The sequence below is a fragment of the Gopherus evgoodei genome, chromosome 22, assembly GCF_007399415.2.
Source record: "Gopherus evgoodei ecotype Sinaloan lineage chromosome 22, rGopEvg1_v1.p, whole genome shotgun sequence".
Classification (NCBI taxonomy): Eukaryota; Metazoa; Chordata; order Testudines; family Testudinidae; genus Gopherus; species Gopherus evgoodei.
Window position 1 is genome coordinate 7,753,988 of NC_044343.1, and position 21,794 is coordinate 7,775,781.

The 21,794-nt window shown below is 50.8% G+C and overlaps 1 protein-coding gene across 3 annotated transcripts; it reads left to right on the forward strand.

Moving 5' to 3' along the window:
* The first annotated feature begins 1,120 nt into the window (after positions 1-1,120).
* On the forward strand, positions 1,121-20,135 carry LOC115638697 (perilipin-3-like). Of its 3 annotated transcripts, XM_030540605.1 has the most exons (9): positions 1,121-1,184; positions 10,429-10,508; positions 11,033-11,228; positions 13,909-13,991; positions 14,813-15,488; positions 16,485-16,684; positions 16,938-17,066; positions 17,156-17,784; positions 20,103-20,135. In XM_030540605.1, the coding sequence occupies exons 2-8, from the start codon at positions 10,446-10,448 to the stop codon at positions 17,735-17,737; spliced, it is 1,929 nt and encodes a 642-aa protein (XP_030396465.1). In that variant the 5' UTR covers positions 1,121-1,184; positions 10,429-10,445; the 3' UTR covers positions 17,738-17,784; positions 20,103-20,135. The 3 variants fall into 3 exon arrangements, with proteins under 3 accessions (XP_030396465.1, XP_030396464.1, XP_030396466.1); XM_030540604.1 differs by lacking the exon at positions 20,103-20,135 and having other exon boundaries at positions 17,156-18,665; XM_030540606.1 differs by lacking the exons at positions 1,121-1,184; positions 20,103-20,135 and having other exon boundaries at positions 10,483-10,508; positions 11,104-11,228; positions 17,156-18,665.
* The last annotated feature ends 1,659 nt before the right edge of the window (positions 20,136-21,794 follow it).

Consider the following 21,794-nt stretch of genomic DNA (forward strand, 5'->3'; position numbering starts at 1 on the left):
CCTCCTTGTGCAGCATGGAGGCACAGTCACATGTATCAGCCCACTGCTGCATGTGCCAATCTGTAACCAGCTAAGATTTTAGAACAGGAGGGACCAGCCAACTCCATTGTTAGCAATGGGACCTGGCCTCGGGGCAGAAGAGCACTGGAAGGTAAATATTCTGGCTTAGTCAGACCATGCACTCCAGTTCTTTGAGGCACTTTGTGCACATTGGATTGCTTTTGTGACTCTTTATTTATGGGGTACCCCATAACATTTGGGGTCTCTCATTTGTGGTAACTCAAGGATTTAAGCAATGGGAGTTCATGGGGGTGGAGAAGGCATCTTGGGGGTTGTAGACAGGGTGGGTTTCATGTGGATGAAGCTAATTCCGGCAGTTCAGCAGCAGACAGAGGAAACAAGAGAGGGTGAGTTGGGAATTGCACCAATACCACCCTATGCCAGTCAATTGGGGGAGGGGGAGAGAAGGACTCAGAAGCATCTCCTAAGACTCAGGAATACATAAAAGCACTGCGAAATCGAACACTGAATTGCCACGTGAATGAACCTCGACATGCCGTGCTGTCCCCAAGCCCTGCAGTGCCCAGGAAGTCACTCCCAGCTCCCCGATAAATGTGCCCCCTGAAAAGATGCAGTTCCTACAGGGGTGCCCCCCCAACCTCTTGCTATTATGGGGGCTTGCACCTAGAACCCCCACTATGCTTTGCGGATGCTCTTCCTGACTAGCTCCTTCAGGACATGCCACCAGCAGCCCACCACCCATGTCCACCGGAGCGATGCTTTTGAGAAGCAGAACAGTAACTTTTGCAGTTCCCCAGCTTTGTTCAGGCAGGCAGGGACTGGGAGCCCTTGGAAGCACTGGGCTGAGCTGGGCCTCTCCTACCTCCCGCTTCTGGAGAACTGGAGCCACCGCCCCTCCGCTCCCGGCCCAGGGCAGGGGCCCCTTTGGAATCTTGCGTTGCCACTGCCCTCTCCCCCAGTTTCCAACATTCTAGCCCCGCCTGTCCCACCCACATCCCACTTCTGATTGGCCAGGGTGGAGAGTGCCGCTCCTGGATTGGCTTTCCCTAGCTGTCTGTCATGAGCAGGGCAGTCCCGATCCAGACTCCGCATAGAACGTTGCCGGTTGCACGGGAGGACAAAAGGCTCCCAGGCGCCGGAGCAAGCAGGGGACACTAGACCAGGTAAGCCCGGGCGGCAGGTGTAGGATTGCAGCCTTGGATATACTTGGTAGCTTGGCATGTTCAATTTCAGGCGAACTCTCTACCCCAGCTCGGTGCTGGGTTGGGATCTTTGGAACTAACCGTTTCCACTGCAACCCGGAGGGAGCTCAGACAGCTGGAGAATCAAACTGTCAGCCTGCCCATCACTCTCTGCTCTGGGGGAGATTTGGGGCCCGTCAGATTTGCCCTGCCCCCCCCCCCCGTTGTAGTTATTTACAGCCGTGCAACATGGGTGTGAAACGCTACCAGATCCGAATGTCTGGCATAAAAACGACACAAACTGCAGCGGAAAGGAAGAATCGGGCCCCTGTTTTTGACCTTTTATCCCTGGTCTCTCCAAGACCATCTCCAAACTGAGAGGGCAGCAAGGCTGAAAAGTAGCCAGTTAAGGCTGCCCTTTTCTCAACCCTTCCCCATGCATCTGCCTATGGGAGAGAGACTTTTAAAGAGCTGTGGGGAGACCAGCGCTAACAAGACCTGCAATCTCTCTCTCTCTCTGTCTCTCTCTAGGGTGACTAGACAGCAAGTGTAAAAAATCGGGACGGGGTGGGGGGTAATAGGTGCCTATATAAGAAAAAGCCCCCAAAATCGGAACTGTCCCTATAAAATTGAGACATCTGGTCACCCTACTCTCTCTCTCTCACACATACAACTTAGCTTTATGTGTATTTGTTTTGTTCCCTACCTTCTGTGCAGTTCTTTTTTTCGGGCGGGGGGGGGTGTCTTCCTAGGCTGTAAGCTCTTCAAGGGCAGACACATCGTCCTATGTCTATACGGTGCCGAATTCCACCCCTGGAGCTATTATGGATGTGACCATAATAGAAATTAGAAGGGGCATGTGGTTTTCAGAAGCCTGCTACTGGTAGTGAGGATGCTCCTGAAAGTTCAGTTAATTCTTGGTGTGATTCCTTAGTGCTGCAGTTCTTGAACTGTGGCCCACAGGCCACTAGCGGCCTGCAGAAGAAAACATTTTGAGAAGCGAGTAATGGGAGGCAATCCATGGGAGAGCTGATCCCTTGTGAAGTGAGGTGGGCTACAGGCAAAGAACTGACTTATTGAGTTCTGTTTACCTCTAATGTTAACACAGACTTTGTGGCTATCCAAGGGGAGGTCAGCAATCCAATAACTAAGAGAAACTGGTGAGTTAAACCTTAGGGGCTCGTCCAGTTTCCAGGACCTTGAGACCTGCCTGTAACTTTTCTGTAGTGGTGACCATCTGGCATAGGCATGATACAGACATTCAGTATTTCTGCAGTAGGATAATAGTAGGACCTGAAAAATGGTGGTAGCTGTATATGCCTATAGTTGCTGCTTTAGACACTAGCTTCCAGGCAATTAATTACACAAGGCTCTGCTAGAAACCTTACAGGGAATCCAGCTGTGCTAATTATTAAGCACTGACAACATGCTCTGTGCTGTACAAGATACACATAGAGTCCCTGACCTAAAAGATTTCAAAGTAAACAAGATAGACAGTAGACAAGATGCAATGAAAAGACCAGAGCAGAGTCTGACTCTCTACTCAATCCATATGGGTCGTTTACATCAGTGGCTCTCAACCAGAGGTCCGAGGCCCCCTGGGGGCCTTGAGGATGTTTCAGAGGGTCTGCCAAAATAAATCAGAAAGCAGGGCTGGCGTTAGAGTCACTGGAGCCCAGGGAGGGACGAACACCGAAGCCTGAGCCCTGCTGCCTAGGGCCGAAGTTGAAGCCTGAACCCTGGCGCATGGGGATGAAACCAATTTAGCTTTGCGGAGCCCCCTGTGGTGTGGGGCCTTGGACAGTTGCCCTGCTCGCTATCCCCTAATGCTAGCCCTGGCTTTTAATATACTGGATATGCAGAAAAACATGTTTTGTAGCATGGAGTTTTTATAGTGTTAGAGAGAGGGGCTCAGAAAGAAAAAAGTTGAGAACCCTTGGTTTACCTCATGCACAGCGTCACACCATGTTACAAAACTCCTTGGACCAATGTCTTCAAAGGCAGCCAGTGACATTTATGTTTTGTGGGTGCATCAATTTTGGGGGGCCAGGGCAAGACCTCTTGGGCCTGATTGTCAGAGAAGCTATAGAGCCACATCTCCTAGCAATTCTGAAACCTAAGGCCCACGTTGGGAATCACTGGCCACTTCTGAAAATGTTGGCTGTGACACCTCTTCTGAACACAATGCACTTTAGAACCAACTCTTGTTGTTAGCGCCACATTCCAGAAGGAGAATCTGAGGCACAGAACCCAGGACATCTGAAGAACCCAGGACACCTGACAGAGTCAAGTGCTTTAACCACAAGACCACACACCCATTCACATTCTTTCTAGTGTTCCCTCCTCCCATCCAAACTATTAACCCTAGCTGTCTCTCATAAAAGAGTCATTAGCTATCCAGTCTACCTAGTTTCCTAGTTCCTATTGATCAATCAGTCCTTGCCAGTTAGAGGAGAGAGGCTGGACTTCAAAGATTACTTGAATGCGGGAAGCAGATTTCCAGACTGATGAGATCCCAGATTTCTGTTTGCATAAGAATGTAGCAAATAAAGCTGACATAACCAGCAGCAAACAGGAGCAGAGCCTGTTTCCACATGTAGGTAAAAACGACTTTGCATTCAAGCCATCTCCTGGCTCACACAAGCAATTCACATTCAGGCTGATAAAGCAATGGAAGCAGCTTAGTCCTTACTTTGATAAGCAGAACCTCATGTGGTCTTGAGCAAACATCTGGCCCATCCTCTGCCGACAGCAATGTCCAGAATGTGCTGAATTGGGAAAGCAGGCTGGGGTATTCCACAAGGACAGACTGGCCTGTCTGAAAGAGGTCCTCCTCCAACTAGGATCAAACATTTTTGTTGCAACAGCAAGTCATTTCAAAGAGATGAACGGGCTTCTGGTCTCTGCAATCAGATGGAAGTTTCAGTCACTGAACACTATTGAGCTATACTAGCAAAAAAAAAAAAAAAAAGGTCTTGAGATACCAGTGGCCTGATTTTTCCCCTGCTAGAGGTGCTGAGCACCTGCAATATCCACTGATGTCAATGGGAGTGTGAGGCTGCTCAGCATCTCTGAAAAATCAGGCCGCAGGATTGCAAGGGCCTGCCTACGCTGCAGAGACTGGCACTGTAAGAAGGGCTGGTCCCACCTACGCAGGCACGTGCAAACTGTGTTTTAACACGCTCATGCCACAAGCACTGTGTCACTCACATATTGAAAACTGTACCAAAACCAGGCCTGTAGTGTCTAGTTTAGCACCAGCAGATCTCCTTTAATGCCAGAGGTGCTGATTCTGATTTGCACCAGTGAGAGGAAACTGAGGCCCTCGGTTTTTCTCAGGCTGCCCAAGGAGTAATAGGTAACAATTGGAGATATATCAATCTCCTGGAACTGGAAGGGACCTTGGGAAGGTCATCAAGTCCAGCCCCCTGGTTTCACTAGCAGGACCTATTTTTGCCACAGATCCCTCAGTGGCCCCCTGAAGGATTGAACTCACAACCCCCTGGGTTTAGCAGGCCTATACACAAACCACTGAGCTATTCTGTCCTTACTTATTGATACACTAATTAGGAGACAATCTTACAGTGCAAGGTTTTAACTCTAGATTAACCCAGGCTATGGCTACACTTGAAACTTCAAAGCACTGCCACGGCAGCGCTTTGAAGTGCAAGTGTGGTCACAGCGCTAGCTGTGTGTACTCCACATCCTCTACAGGTGTAGCTTGCAGCTACACTGTGCAGCGGCACTGTTTACACTGAGGCTTTACAGCGCTGTATGTTGCTATGCTCAGGGGGGTGTTTTTTTCACACCCCTGAGTGCCAAAGTTGCAGCGCTGTAAAGCGCCAGTGTAGCCATGGCCCCAGACTCCAAGGCCAGGGAGATATATTGCAAAAACAAAGTGCATTTCCAGACTGAAAACAAGAACTAATTGTGGGCAGGAGATGCCCAGCGTGGTGTTACATCATCTGTGCGCTGTGTGTGTATGTGTGTGGAAGGGCAGGAGGGTTCCTTTACCAAATGCTGCAGCTGACTCAGCCTAGCCTTTGACAACAAACCAGCCTCCTGAAAGTGTAAGAGGAATATCCACTTGCTGCTGGTGCGTCCTGTGAACAGCCTATTGATTCCTGGTACTGGGCCTTCACCACTCCAGGGCCGCCCAAAGGATTCGGGGGCCTGGGGTCTTCACCAGTGGGAGGCCCTCGCTTAGGCGGTAATTCGGCAGCGGGGAGGTCCTTCCACTCCAGGATCCGCTGCTGAAGTGCCCCGAAGGCCCACGGCGGGGGCCCCTCGCCGCCAAATTACCACCGAAGACCCAGCACTTCGGTGGCGGGTCCCGCTTTGGCAGTAATTTGGCAGCGGGGGGTCCTTCTGCCCCAGAGCGGAAGGACCCCCCATCGCCGAAGACCCAGAGCGGAAGAAGCTCTGGGGGCCCGGGCTCCGCGAGAGTTTTCCGGGGCCCCCGGAGCGAGTGAAGGACCCCGCTCTAGGGGCCCCAAAAAACTCTTGTGGGGGCCCCTGCGGGGCCTGGGGCAAAATGCCCTACTTGCCCCCCCCCCGGGCAGCCCTGCACCACTCCCAGGCCCTGCCTACGTTAGGAAAACTTTCTACAAATTTCCCAGGCTGGCTAACACTGAGGTTTGTCTTCACAGCAGAGTTAGCCCGAGCCCTCACCCGGGTGTTGCCCCAAACCCCCCTCCCATCCACAGACAATCTTCTCACCCGAGTGGGGTGTTAGTTTCAAGCCAGGCAAGCTGGCCTGCCTGCGGGGTGGGTGGGAGGTGCTACTTCCCCCAGGGCTGGTAACTAGCCACTTTGCCGTGAGGATGCGGGATAAACCACATGAGTGCTGACAGTCCTCTGGCACCAGTAGTAAGTGAAGGCCCTAATAAAGCCCCATGAGGCCTGAGCCTGAACTAAAGTAATGGTCAAGACTTAGCTAAAAAGCAAAGTCAAGCTGTGAGCTGAAGGCCGGCTCAGTTCACAGATGTTGGCAAGGAAAGGGCTGATGTTGCATAAACATATATTCACCTAGCATACCGAAGTATAAACACGGTACCAGAACACCTTATACTGGAACATTTCACAGATAAGAAAGAACAGGCCGACCCATCCCAATGACAGGGGCAAAAGGGTAAAATGATGGATAGAGTTGTTTTGATCGAACCAACATGTACAAGGTGAGAGGCGGCACCTTACTACGTAGAAGGGTTGCACCTTACTGCGTAAAGGGGTTGCACCTCAATACGTCAGGAGCGATGTGTAACTTGTTTGTATCTGTGTATAAGAATACATCCCTGGGGCGATGTCTTGGTCCGGCCTAGGGGGCAGTGGAAAGTCCTGCCGCTGACTGAGCCGAGTCCATTGACCGGGGGCACATACTCGTAGTATGTCCTGTAGAGTAACGATCTGGAGGGAACTATTATTGTGTCCAATACGGCAATAAACCTGGCCAAAGTGCCTTCGTACCTTACTAGACTCTGTGGTCATTGGGGTTTCTCTTCAGGTCTGCTGTGTCAGCTATCTGCGCAGAGCTGGGGCAGCACACAGAGGGAACACACGCACGCAGCCGAGTGATACCAACAAGGAAAGAGCAGAGCACAGCAGAGCACCATACCGGTAGCGCTTCTGACAACACCTCTGACAACAGCACCTTCCCACCATTCCCCCACACCGCGTGCCCAGAAAGACAGACAAGTTCTCCCACAGTTCACTGGGAAAGCACCCTAGAGTGTCTCAGCTCAGTTCAACACAAAGATCCATGCACGCTGGGCAGCACAGCGCCAGTGAGGAGGACACAGGAACGGGACAGGGCTTTGCTGTGGTGCTGGGGTAGTGTCAATCACCGGGGCCGGCTCAGCAGTGCAGACAGACCCTGGTGTTGTTTAGATTGTGGCCGTGCCTAGTGGGCTCCCTGTTCAGGCACCCTCTTGCGCAAGGTGCTGTACCCACAGGGCTTACCAAGCAGCGCTGGCTGCAGCAGGTGGAAACAGCTCGCCAGATGCTGCCACCAGCATTAACACTCTTATTAAAATTTGTACAGCGGCGGGGCCTAACCGAGCCCAATTCAGGATCAAGGCTCCATTGTGCGAGGTGCTGTACATCCACAAAACACGGTCTAACCGGTGCAGAGTTAAAAATGTCAGGGCAGCCAGAAGTCCATCCACACTATGTGTGTTAGACTTAAATACCACAGCCCAGAGGCATGTGCAAGGGGGGTGGGAGCAAGCAGGGAGACAGCCCCCGCCCAGTCAGCAGGGGCACAGAACTCCTCTGACCCCAGGGCTGCTGGGGAAGGGGGAGGAGGCAGCTCCTCCAGCCACAGGGGGCACAGAAAGTGCCCCTCGAAAAGCAGCCAAATTGTTACTCCTGTGCCTGCCACTGCTACAGCCCATGCCTCCCAAGAGCCCAGTCCACAAGCTCCAGGGTCACAGTTCAGGGCAGCACTTAAGCACAGTTGAGTCACATTGACTTCGGTGAGACTTCAGGATGAGTCTAATTAGACAACGTGCACTTAAGTACTCTCCTGAATTGGGGCCTCGGTGCTCTGAGAGTTGGTTAGAGACTGCTGCAATGGTTGCCATAAAACATCAACCAATAACAACCAAGTAGCTGGTTAGTAAGGACGCTGATAGCGATATTGTGTATTTTCTTCAGTCTCCCCTAGCCTATTCTAACACATGCTGTCTTCAAGGATTTCCTTGTCCTCCTTTCCTCAGCTTCTCCCTACTGCTTACATCCAGTGTTGCATCTTGCCCTGAATTTGATTGTAAGCTCTTCAGGGCAGGAGCCATCTGTCTGCTCTGTAGGGTAGGTGATACTGCAACAGACGAACACATCAGTAGGAACAGGCATCCGGCAGCATAGCAACTCCAACGGACAAAATAAATGAACTGAACTAGCCAGCAAGTCAAGGCAGCAGGATATACCCCCTTCCTCTCCACTCCACCCCCTTCCGCCCCCCCCCCCAATTTCTAAGACTTCCAAAGTTGCTATTGCTGGTGGAGCTTGTAACCGGGCGGCTTCACCCCCACAGCGCCTCCTGCTGGTCACGTCAGGAATTAGCTCAATATTCCAGCTCGGAGTGCCCTCTGCAGGCCAGTAATCCACCTGTCCCAGCTGGCCCCCGTGTCACTCCCTGGACCCGGTGCCCTTTTACATGGGGTTCTGCCCCTTGGCAGCAACCCCTTTTCCTTAGGGTTTCCCCTTCCTGGGAACCCACCACCCTCTATCCCCACTTCACTTCAGTATTGGCTACTGCCAGTCATTGTCTAGCCCCACGCCCTGGGGCAGACTGCAGTATCAGCCACTCATCATCAGCAAAGGAGTTTGGACCTGCTGCCTTGGCCTACCCCTGGGTTGCACCCCGCAATCCCAGTACCTCTTGGCCTAATCCTAGGCCGCAGCCTGGGGCTTTCCAGGCAGGAGCTCCCCAGCTCCGCTGCCTTTCCCCAGCCCTGTCCCACGCTAGGTACCTTGTCTAGTTCCCAGCAGCCAGGCCCTTCTCCCTCTACAGCCAGAGGAGGACTCTTTTTGCCTCTGGCTTCCCTGGCCTTCTTATACAGCCTTATCGCTCAGTTTGGGGCACGGCCTCCAGCTGCAGCCACTCCCGCCATCAGCCCAGGCTTCTGGCTCCAGCTACAGCCCCCTCCCGTGCTGTTTTAAGCTGCAAAGGGCAGGAGCGGGTAACCACCCCGCTACAAGCTGAACTGGTGTTAGCAGTGATGGGAAATGTAATAAAGCATCCCTAATGTAGGCAGAGCTGCGGTGAGAGAGACTCCAAGATCAGTGGCCTCGCAGAGGACTGTGTCAAATGAGTCTTGAAACAAACATGGCAGTCACTGTTACTAGTTCATAAAATTGTTAATGGTGGAAGTGCCTGCCACTGTGTCAGCATCCCTGTTAGGCGATTGGCCCTTGTGTGTCTCTCTCATGGGAGTTAAGGTTTTGCCAGGGTGCTCTCAAACACTACATCCTGTTGGGACATAGACCGAGACATGGGGAAACCCAGCTTAACGTCAGAATCAATGGGGGAAATCTGAGCTTTTCAATGCTGTTGTTAAGCAAGTTCAGTTGTCTTAAAAATAGAACTTTAAACACCATTGTCATTATATCATGACAATGAGCTAACCAGGTTTCCAAAATTAGAATTCTGAAAACCTGCCTTCCCCACTCATTCCACGGCTAAGATGCAGTTTCTCTCTTGCAACAGTCACTGTCAAGATGACACATTGGATTGTTAATTCTCGTCTTTACAGTTAAGCTTGGAAGGATTCAATTTTTATCGGTAAATGTCGATTAATGTCAATTCCACCATACACACCCAAACCCATGAAAACATATTTCCATCAAGGATGGTCAAAATTAACAGATTGGCAGAATAAGAAAAATTCTGCTTGAGAAATGTATGAGTTTGATTTAAGGCTATTGACTTTGTATAGTTTGACATGTGATGTTGCCAGTTTGCATTTTAATGGTTATAAAGCTTTAACTTTTTGAATCTCAGTGTCTGCTGTCATTAAATAATTATTGTCTGAACCCCTCCTAATTTCCCACAACCATGAAAATTTTAAATTGATAAAAATCAAAAAGTGCTTAAAAATAAAAATCTATATTATCTATCAAAATTCTAAAAAAATACACCTCAAATTCTGCCAAGATTAATTATAGTAAGATGAGGAACAACATGCAGTGCCACAAGCCATCACCTTCTGCAGGGTGCAAGCTTTTATTCAAGCATCCTAGACTTTATAGCTGCAGAGAGGACATTCAGAACATGAAACTGATGCCTGAATGTCTCTGTGTTCTAGACAGATATCAGGCCTCATATGGGTAAGTACTGCCCCAATTTATCTCACTGGGGTGCTAACTCTGATGTCTAAGAAATTAATGTATCCATGCAATTTCAGTGCTGCTTATTTTAGTGAGAACATCCAGCTGACTTGGGATGGTGGAAGAAGGTTGGGTAGATTGATATTGCTTCCCTCCTACATGCACATTCTGGTCCCTGGTAAAGATTCACATTAATTCATGAAATTTCTATGACTAGATGGAGCTATTAGAATATCTTCACGTTCTTCTTGTAAGGAATAGGAAGAGCTCTGAAGTTCCTAAACTGTGGTGGCCAATAATCCAGGTGCATGTGGCGTTATACTGTCCACCGGCTGTTGCTGGCAATATCACAAGGCTAACTCATAATGTTGTAACTGTTCTTTTTCTCTCCTTTCAGTTGCATTCAACTTTACAATGGCATCTGGAAACAAGGCCATGAATACTGGCCCTCCAAAGGCTGAAGAAAAGCAGCAAGTGGTACGTAAAACACGAGTAGCTAGTATTATAAAGTGTAATCCTCGGTTCACCTGCCAACAGGTGCTTCAGCGCACTAACTCATGCCGGCATCCCAACATCCAGGCAAGAGAGGAGTCCAGCCACACAGACTGCTTTGAGGCTCTAGTTTAATATGGAGAATGCAGTTTCCTCTTGCTCAGGAGAGGGCGGTAACATCACATGTTGGGGGAGCTCCATGAGGCTGAAATTTGGGAGACCGATCTGTCATGGGTTCCAGTGCTAAATCCAGGTAGGGTGATGTTAAATCGGTACATGACTGACAAGGAAGCATGGTCCTGAGTTCTAATCCCCGCTCTGTCACTGACTCCTAGCGTGGCTCTGAGAAGGTCCCTTCACCTCTCTGTCACTGTGCTTGAGCAGATAGAGAACAGAGTGGTTTCCATAAAGGCCCTCTCTGGGAATATGCATGCCTCAGACTACAGTTTATATTCACCCACCAGCCATAGGATCTGCTACTAATGTCACTTCTTCTTTCCCTTGCTCAGAACGTAGTAAACAGGGTGGCCAGCTTGCCCTTTATCAGCTCTGCCTACAACCTGGTCTCCTCTGCTTACAGCTACACCAGGGGGATACATCCGTACATCAGCAACGTCTGCAGCATGGCAGAGACTGTGGCTGCCATGGCAGTGGGCAGCGCAGTTGGTGGCGTGCAGCCAATTCTAAGCCACCTGGAACCTCAGAGTGAGTAAACACCAAGACAGGCGATTCCTCCCTTGTGCAGGAGTGGGAGAATCCTCATGGGACATCTCAGACTACACTGCATGGCCGCAGAGCGGGAGGACACAGACCAGCAGGGAAGACTTGTTTGACAGGAGAGCAGCATTAGGTAGCTGGCTCATTCTCCCATCCCAGCACATTAGCCCATGGCATGAACTGCTGAGAGTATTGGTGATGTGGTTAAGGTCTGTTTGTGACGCCCAATATGGGGCAGGAAGAGAAAAAACAGCTTTGGGGTTAACACCCTTCCTACTATACGTGCTCCTCAACTAGCATCTGAGTTATTTCCGAGTCATACAGGGATATTATAAAGAATAGCCAACAAGGATTTGTGAAGAACAAATCATGCCAAGCCAGCCTTATTTCCTTCTTTGACAGGGTTACTGGTCTAGTGGATGGGGAGAAGCTGTGGGCCTGATATATTGTGATTTTTAGTAAGGCTTTTGACTGGGGCGGCTCCCGGCACCAGCACACCAAGCACGTTCCTGGGGCGGCAAGCTGCGGGGGAGGGGAGGAGGGCAGCCTGCCGGTCGCTGTGAGGGTGGCAGTCAGGCTGCCTTCTACGGCCTGCATGCGGAAGGTCCGCCGGTCCTGTGGCTACAGTAGCAATTCGGCAGCAGGTATGCTGAAGGCATGGGACCAGCAGACCTCCCGCAAGCAAGCCGCCGAATCCGCGTGACCGGCGGACCTCCCGCAGGTGCGCCACCGAAAGCTGCCTGACTGCCGTGCTTGGGACGGCAAAATATACAGAGCCGCCCCTGCTTTTGATACAATCCCCCCCCCATGACAGTCTCATAAGCAAAGCAGGGAACTGTGGACTAGATGAAATAATTACAAGGTGGGTGCAGAACTTGTTGAAAGATCATACTCAAGGAGCAGTTATCACTGGTTTGCTGTCAAACTGGGAGGGTGTATCTCATAGTCAGTCCTGGGTCCCGTACTGTTCAATATTGTCATTAATGATGTGGAGAATGGAGATTACACTTATAAAATTTGTGGATGACACCAGAATGGGAGGGGTTGCAAGCACTTTAGAGGACAGGAGTAGAATTTAAAACCACCGAGACAAATTAGAGAATTGGTCTGAAATCAACCAGATGAAAGTCAATAAAAACAAGTGCAAAGTACTACACTTAAGAAGGAAATTCAAATGCAAAACTACAAAATGGGGAATAACGAGCTAGGCAGTTGCACTGCTGAAAAGGATCTGAGGGTTATAGAAGAAGTGAGATTTCTTTACTGACGAAAGCTTATGCCCAAATAAATCTGTTAGTCTTTAAGGTACCACCAGACTCCTTGTTGTTTTTGTGGATACAGATTAACATGGCGACCCCCTGGTACTTGAGGGTTATAGTGGATCGCAGACTGAATTTGAATTGACATTGTGATGCAGTTACCAAAATGTCTAATATCATTCTGGGGTATATTAATAGGAGTGTCATACGTTAGACAGGGATGTAATTGTCCTGCTGTACCCTGCACTGGCATAGCTTCAGGTGGATATTGGGTCCAATTCCGAGTGCCACACTTTAAGAAAGATGTGGACAAACTGGAGAGAATCCAGAGGGGAGGGGAAAAAAGTGATAAAAGGCTTAGAAAACCCGACCTGTGAGGAAAGGTTAACAAAACTGGGCATGTTTAGTCTTGAGAAAAGAAGACTGAGACTGGGGAACATAATAAGTATTTTGAACTATAAGAATAGAGAAGCTCTGGACCAGGCTTCCAAGGGAGGGTGTGGAATCCCCATCACTGGAGGTTTTAAGAACAGGTTGGACAAACCCTTGTCAGAGTTGGTCAAGGTTTACTTGGTCCTGCATCAGCTCAGGGGACTAGACTTGATGACCCATCGAGGTCCCTTCCAACCCTACATCTCCATGATTCTGTCTCCTCTCGTAGCCATATTTCCCATCCACCTTAGTGAACTCTTTCCAACAATAGCTGGACTTGCTTGGCACAGACTGCAAGGAACCAACAGTTCCTCCATTTCACTTCTTTGCTTAACCATAGCACTGCTGACTCCTCCACCCTGCTGCCCCCTGGATTCAGCCAGATCCTGAGCCCAATGAAATTAATGGAAGATTTTGCCATTGACTCCAGTGAGACTGGAATCTAGCCCTTTGCGCCACCCTGTGTTCTCTAACCTGCTTGACATGTTTGCCATCCAGAACTTGGGACGCTGTGCATTTCACCCAGGGTAGTACTGGAGCCTGGTATTAAATCGGAGTCCGGGGTGCCTACTACTCAGCTATTCCATTCTTGGGCAAGAGGGGCTGTTTAGTCTTTTTTTGCCCCATAGCTTGAGGTTTTCTTCCTATCCTCCAACCTTCAGCTGGAGGCCCAACAGGATTCCTTCCTCCCAGTTAATATGGCTCCCAAGTGGCTGCAACTGAGCAATAAAGACACCCCCTCCAATGGAGAAGTGTGCTAAGCTCTGCATGGAGCAACTTCCTGCCATTACAGGGAGTCAGGTTCCCCAAAGGGCATGGCATGGCCGCAAGGCTACACAAACCAGTCCGGTTGTGTTGTCTTTATGAAGCTTTTATCCTGGCCGTCCAGGCTCCCTCTGCCTGGCCTTGCCACTGCGAGCAGGAGCCAAACTGAAACAGATTCAGAGAACTAAGTCTGTGCCTCTCCCTCTCTCTAGTCGCATCGGTAAACGAGTACGCCTGCAAGGGACTGGACAAACTGGAGGAGAGCCTGCCCTTCCTTCAACAACCTACGGAGAAGGTAAGTGTCTGCAACCAGAGTCCTGCCCCAGGAGGGGAAGCTACAACTTGCTCGAGGGCCAATGCTACGGACAGGGAGGCATAGGTCTGCCATAGGGAAACAGATGGGTTGCAGCACTTAGCCGAGAGGTAGAGACAGAGCAATGTGAACTCTGATTTAAGAGACATATGCTTTGCAGGTGTTTGGGCTAGAAAAGGAGCTGCCCACTGACAGAGAGGCTAAGGGCCAGATCCTTGACAGGTGTAAGTGGCGCTGACGTCGTGGAGCTACACCAGTTCATGCTGCCTGTTGGCCCTACATCAGTGGTCCCCAACCTTTTTGTCTGGCAGGTGCCAGACGAAGGACCGTGATGGCAGTGGAGCACCTGCTGAAATGTCGCCGAATTTCGGCGGCATTTCTGCGGCAACGCCTCTCGATAACATCGCATGCCGGCGGCAAGTGACATCATCAAGCGGCGGCGCCGCCGAATTTCTGCGGCATTTCGGTGGTGGCGCCTCTCAAGGATGTCGCTTGTCGGCAGCAATTGACGTCATCGAGAGGTGTCACTGCCAAAACACTGCAGAAATTCAGCGGCATTTTGGCGGATGCTCCACCGCCAGCCAGGACACAGGCACATTTAGATGCCCCGTTGAGGCACTGCGTTGGGGACCCCTGCCCTACAGCTTTGGGAACTAATGGATGACATTACCAAGCCATGCCACTACTTATCTAGAGAAGGGCCACTTGGGAAGGAAGGGGTATCTGAGGTTGTTTTTTCCAGTGGGGAGATACCAGTTTTTGAGTGAGTGCACAATAATCTTTCCTCTGGCTCTCCCCTCTAGGTCATTTCAGACACCAAGCAGATGGTGTCTACTAAAGTGATGAGTGCTGTGGATGCTGCCTATGGCGCGAGAGATGCGGTCACCAGCACAGTGGCCGGAGCTGTAGATGTAACCAAAGATGTTGTCCAGGACAGCATTGAGCTGACCAAATCAGTGGTGTCCTCCACTGTCAGTACTGCTAAAGAAGCCGCCTCTGGTGCAAAGGACATTGTGACCAACAGGGTGACCAAAGCAGTGGACCTGACCAGAGGGACTGTCCAGGACAGCGTTGAGCTGACCAAATCAGTGGTGTCCTCCACAGTCAATACTGCCAAGGAAGCCGCCTATGGTGCAAAGGACATTGTGACCAACAGGGTGACTGAAGCAGTGGACCTGACCAGAGGGACTGTCCAGGACAGCGTTGAGCTGACCAAATCAGTGGTGTCCTCCACAGTCAATACTGCCAAGGAAGCCGCCTGTGGTGCAAAGGACATCGTGACCAGCAAAGTGAATACAGTTGTAGGGCGGAGCAGAGAGGCTGTCCAGGACGGAAAGGAGATGACCAGTTTCGTGGTGACCAACAGCCTAAATAAAGCCAAGGCAGCGGGACAGCTGGTGGCGAGTGGAGTGGATGCTGTGCTGGAGAAATCAGGGGCGCTGGTGGATCATTACCTCCCCATGGCAAATGAGGAACTGGGTGAGAAAGTGCTTAGCCATTCTACAGTAGTGGTTCTCAACTAGGGGTACATGTACCCCTCGGGGTACATGGATGTCAACTCACCGAGCTGTTTGCCTAGTTTTACAATGGGCTACATAAAAAGCACTAGCAAAGTCGGCGCAAACTAAAATTTCATACAGACACTGATTTGTTTATACTGCTCTATATACTATACACCGAAATGGAAATAAAATATTTATATTCCAATTGATTTATGTTATAATTATATGGTAAAAATGAGAAAGTCAGCAATTTTTCAGTAATAGTGTGATGTGACACTTTTGTATACTTATGTCTGATTTTGTAAGCAAGTAGTTTTTAAGTGAGGTGAAACTTGGGTATACGCAAGACAAATCGGACTCCTGAAAAGGGTACAGTGCTCTGGAAAGGTTGTGAGCCACTGCTCTACAGCATATGCTAGCAATAGAAAATGCAGTCCCCTCTCCTCCATCCAAGCTCAGAACTATTGCTTCTGCTAGATGGCAGAGGCCTTCTCCGGTCTTGGGACAGGTAAGTTGCTTTAGACTTGTCACCCCAATGACTTTCTCTCAACATTAGGAGCTGGCATGCGACACAGGGAGGAGGTTCCGATGTTCACTAGATACTGCTTTGTCTTATTTGCCTTGAAACTGGCGGGTAAAAGCAGGTGAGATCCATGCAAAAAACAAACAAACAAACAAAAGTGCATTCTTCATCCCTTCAGGCAGCAGCTGTCCTCTCAAAACCTGTGTCTGAGCACTAATAATCACCACTAGTTCTTTCTTCAGTTGATCTCAAAATGCTTTAAAAAGGCAGTATCATTATCTCCATTTTACAGATAGGGAAACAGAGGCACAGAGACAAGGAGTGGGGCCATTAGGTCATGGTAGTGCTAGACTGTGTGTTGACGATCTTGTGCAATGGGCCCGAGAGGACCATCGCTGAGGGTGGGCATTCCTGCTGATAACCTGACCCTTATACGATTGTTCTCTTCAGTTAAACTTGCCATAGCCATCGAGGGCTTCAACATGGCCTCCGTGGAAGAGCAGAAACAGCAGCAGAATTACTTTGTGCGCCTGGGTTCCCTCTCAAACAAAGTCCGCCATCAAGCCTACCAGCACTCCCTGAACAAGCTGCAGCTCGCCAAGCAAAACATCCAGGATACTCTTTCCCAACTCCAGCTGGCAATAAACATAGTAAGTACACTCCCTTTCCCGCTCTGGCAGTGCAAAGCATTCCACCCCAGTGCTAAATCGCTCTGTTCCCAGGGTGCCCTCTGGGTCACACATCTACCTACGTTCTCATCTCTGCTTGATGTGCAGCAGCTTCCTTGGTGTGGTACTGTCTGCTTCCTCTTCTCGGGACCCCACTATGTAAGAGGGACTGGGCATTGAAGAGCTTCTTGCTGATCACAGGTATCTGCAATGATCATTCTTGTCTCCCTGCCAGATCGAATACCTAAAACAGGGCGTTGGGCATAAGCTTCAGGATAGGCTGGAGAAGCTTCAACAGCTGTGGATTGAGTGGAGCCAGACCCAGCAGAGAGGGAGCCCAGCTAAAGGTGCTTCCCAGCCTGAGGTATCTCTAGTGGGGAGTACTTACAGGGACAGATGGTGCACTAAACACTGGTTTCACATTGTAGGTCTTACCCAATACTCTCCTCTCAGCAGGTCGAGCCTCATACTCTAGCCATGGTGCGTACCATCACCCAGCAGCTGCACTCTGCCTATGTGAATCTGGTATCCAGCATCCAAGGCCTCCCTAGCAACATCCAGGAAACAGTGCAGCAGGCTGTTAACAAGGTGCAGCAGCTCCACGCTTCCTTTTCCACAGCTGATTCCTTCCAGGACCTCTCCAGCAGCTCCCTCACCCAGAGCCGGGAGAAAGTGACAACGGCCCAGGAGTCTCTGGATGCCCTACTGGAGTACGTCACACACAACATTCCCCTCAACTGGCTCGTTGGCCCCTTCACTCCATCAGTCAGAGCGACCCAAGAAGCCACAGAGGAGCCGAAAGAAATTAAGATGACAGAGATGATATCGCCTGCACTGCAAGAGGTGGCTTCAGCACAGAAGAAGGTGGCTGAGGTCCCCAGGGCACCAGAGAAGGAGATGGCTGTGGCACTGAAGGAGGAGACCAAGATACCTAAAGCACCGAAGGAGGCAATGAAAGCACTGAAGAAAGCACTAGAGGAGTTGACCGGGGCATCAGAGAAGACGGTGGCTGAAAAAACAAAGAAAGATCCTTGAAATGTTCCAACTATTGCAGCCAGCTTCCAGAAGAACGGAACTTTCCTGTAGGTTTTAGTCACTCATATATCTGCCAGACCCATTAAAGGGAGGGTAATTGCCTCTCTGCATCTACCCCTGACACACTAGCCCATGCTCAGAGCTAACATACAGTCAGCTCATTTAGCTGTATCTTGCAGGAAATTCACCTACCAAAGTGGCTTGACTGTCTGCACCTATTGCTCTTGCCTTATTTCTGAAGCACCCTGTACTGAGGTGGGGGAGGGGGGGTTCGCAGTGTTGGCCATAAGAGCTGCACGCCTGTGGCAGTCCATGCATGGATTGCTATGCCTAGCTGTGGACAGATGTAGAGGAAAGCAGCATTTCTTGCAAAAAGTCACGCATGCGTCCAAGCTGGACAGCTTAACACAACAAAATGATGCCCTTAACTTTTGATACTGTTTCCTCTTAATTGTTATAGCTGTCCATCATGTACACTACAATATACTACCTCTTTCCTGACTGTACTGCTCCCTGCAAGGCTAAGACCATCAGCAGGATAGTTGGCAGCAGCTGTGGATGTCTCCTTCCCAAGACCATTTCCAAATATTTCTTTTGCACAGAAATAGTATCAAGGGAGGGATTTTTTTTTTAAGTGCCAATGTTCAATGGGACTTGTGCCTCCAACATATTTAGTGCTTTTAAAAATCCCACTCAAAAAACTAACTTTGTGCATGTCAGATTCACCCCAAGCGCTCTGCAGCCACTGAAAAAAATGGCTAACAGCAGCTTTGCCAGGAGTTGCTCAGATGGATCCAACATTGCCATGGTTGTGGGATTCACTGAGTTATAAAGTGGGAAGGATAGGTGCTGGTGTGTCTTGGTGATCAACTCTTACTGACTCCTTTACTACTGATGCTTATTCTAATAGTCCCTCCAGAAACGAAGTGCTGAGCTTGAATTTATGGAGAAATGGCAACATGGTCTTCAAAATAAATCTCACTGGTTTTCAGACCACGAGAACTGTTTGCAGTATGTCTCTCTCTCTCCTGGCGTATTTAAATCTGAAGGTGGAGCACTTCTGATCAGTGCAAGGATAGTTAGTGCCCTAGGCAAAACTTCCACCTTGCACACACACCCCTTCGCATGCACCCCCCCTCCCTGGAGCAGCGCTTATTATAAACTTTCAAAAATGAATGCTGCATAATGTGGCATTTTTCATTAGAATTAATACAAGGGAGTCAGAGGAGATTATCACAACAGTCCCTTCTGTCCTGGGGGAATCTGTGAGCAAGGAGGAGGCTGAGAATGCCCCCAGCTTGCAGGGTGTCTAAACGTTCCCAGGCTCTGAGTACTTCGCCCTCCGGGGGAACCCAGGGGCAAAGAGGGCAGAGCCGGGCTCTCCCAGGTGAGGGTCTCCCTGGGGATCAGGGCCGGCTCCCCACATTGGCACAGTGCCACCAGGGGGATCGGTGTTTAGAAGCAGCACCTGCACCAACCCTTTATCCTCCATTGCGCTGCGGGGTTTAGTTTCACTTTCCATTGCCCCAGGAGGTGGCTGCGCCCGGCCCCAGGCTCGGTGCGTTGGTGGGCGAAGCTCACCTGAGCTCAGGACTGCATCCTGCCTTCCCCAACGGCTCTGTCCCTCGGCCGCTCTGGTCGCCGCGCCTGGCCGGCTGTCTCCTCCTTGCTCCACCGTAGGCTCCCACTGCCTGTCCTGTGTGGTGCCCCTCACTGTAGGGGCGGGTTTGTTATGGAGCCCTCACTTCCCGCCCTGCCCCGCTCAGCTGACTCCCGTGATGCCGGACACCGCTTTTTGGCACCCTAGGTGGCCGCCTGGTTCGCCTAGTGGTTACACTGGCCCTGCTTCTGATTAGAAAAACAAAGAGCAACCCAGAGCATCCTCTTCTCACCCTAACAAGAGTCTGGAGGATCTCTGCTTCTAGTTCTTTTGAAGGAATCAAGCCATCTTCTCTAGGTAATGCTGAACTTACTTTTGGTCTTTTACTAGCGGTTCCTTCCTGAACTCTTTCCCAAAAGCTGCTCTTCCACGCTCTGCCCTTCAGTGCCACAGGCACAGCTTAAATTTTACCTCCAACTTCTAGTGAAAGCATCATGACTCTACTGCTCCTGTGTGTTCTGCCCTGGCCACTGCCCAGGGGACCCTCATGGTCAGTTCCAGCTCCACCCAGGATGTTAATGTTGTCACCTTCATCTCTTAGCCCTAGTTTCCATGCCTGTCAGCTGCAAACCACACCACAGTGTATTTCTTACTCTAACAATACACCTCAGTCCCTTCAGTTCTCTGCTTGTAGCATATAATAGTTTAGTCCCTGGAGGGCTGCACTATTTTGGGCTAATTCTGGTCACTGGGCTTGGTGTGCAGGTGCTGGCTGGGGTTGATGGACTGGGAGATATGGGTCAGTAATTTGAAGGTCCCTTCTAGCCTTAAACTCTATGACTAAACGTCTTAAAGACTGAAGTTCAGCTCTTGACTAAATATACATACAGTTATGAACATCAGTTACCACAAACCTCATTTGGAACGGTAAGTACACAGGCAGCAGCGACACCAAAAAAAAGCAAATGCAGGACAGTGCTGTTAAATGTAACCTCCTAAAAAAAAAATAAAGGGAAAGTTTAAAAAAAGATTTGCGAAGGTAAGGAAACTATTTCTGTGATCGTTGCATGTAGATTAAGATGGTTAAAAGCAACATTTTTTCTTCTGCATAGGAAAGTGTCAGCGCTGCGTTAAGTCAAGGTTCAGTTGTAAGTTTTTGAAAGAACAACCCTAATGTTGTGTCCATTCCCCAGGTGTTTGTCACTCTGGAATATTAGAATATATAGAGATGTACCTATCTCATAGAGAGCTGGAAGGGACCCTGAAAAGTCATTGAGTCCAGCCCCCTGCCTTCACTAGGCAGGACCAAGTACTGATTTTGCCCTAAATGGCCCCCTTAAGGATTGAACTTACAAGCCTGAGCTACCCCTCCCACCATCCTGTTTGGAACAGGTGAGGTGCACCATCCCCTGCAGGGTACCCGGTACCATGATGTCAGGGTGGCAGATTGCTGCTGAGAAGGAGAGTGAAGAAGGTTCTGTGCTGCGGCGAACTGGGAGCCTTGTCCCCGGAAAAGAGCGGGCTCCATGTTACCCCAACCCTTCTCTGCGGTTTGCAAAGAAATCGCTACAAGGGTCTGCCCGACCCTCAGCCTGCCAGAGCCAAACCGGGAGCCCCGGGAGAAGGGTAGATTTACTTATGGCAAGCGCGCCCCCTGGCTTCGGCTGCTGGGAACAGTGGGGGCTCACCTTGGACTTGGGAGGCGCATCAGTCCAGCCTCTGGCTGCGGGGGACGGGGGGGAGCCCCAATCTGAGCGCATGGGCGCCTGCCCCGGGGTTGCACGTGGAAGGGCACAGGATTGAATTCCCTGGAGCAGCCCTGCCCTGTTTAGGAGGGGGAAGAACTTCTCCAGCCTCCCTCGCCTGCTGGGAGCCAGTTTCCCCCCACAGCTTCCCACCCCGCCAGCTGGGGCAGGGACTCCCCTCTAGCTCCCCCCTCCTCTGCTGGGGCAGGGATTCCCCCCTAGCTCTCCCCGCGGGGAGAGAGCCACGCCCACTCACCTCCCTTTGGGAGTGGGATTTCCCCATAGCCCTCCCCCGGGGGGCGAGATCCCCCTCTCCTTCAGTGGAGGCGACATCCCCCATTGTCCCCCCCCTTCTGCAAGGGGGTGAGAGCCCCATAGCCCTGCTGGGGGGGTCCCCATGAGGGTCTCCACACTCCAGCTCCTTCCTGCTGAGGGGCGAGATTCCCCCCGCGCCCCAGCCCGGTCTCCCCCTTCCCCTCCAGGGGCTGAGCTCCCCCATAGCCTGCCCCCACTCCCTCCCTCCACCGTGGGGGGCGTGTCCTCCATAGCCCCGCCCCCTTTGGAACGCGCTGTAACCAGCCAGCGACATGTAGCCACTTCCCCGTGTTACGTCACCGCCCCCCTGCCCCCGGCTCCTGCTGCCGCGGGCGGCGACGGGGCAACCCCGCGGCCGCGGCTCCTCCTCCTGGGCCATGTGAAACGGGGTCAGGCT

Excerpts from the sequence above, each read along its gene's own strand:
- LOC115638697 (XM_030540605.1), top strand. The coding sequence starts at position 10,446 with ATGGCATCTGGAAACAAGGCCATGAATACTGGCCCTCCAAAGGCTGAA. Across the intron at positions 10,509-11,032 it reads CTGAAGAAAAGCAGCAAGTG|AACGTAGTAAACAGGGTGGC; the intron begins GTACGTAAAACA and ends TCCCTTGCTCAG. Across the intron at positions 13,992-14,812 it reads TTCAACAACCTACGGAGAAG|GTCATTTCAGACACCAAGCA; the intron begins GTAAGTGTCTGC and ends TCTCCCCTCTAG.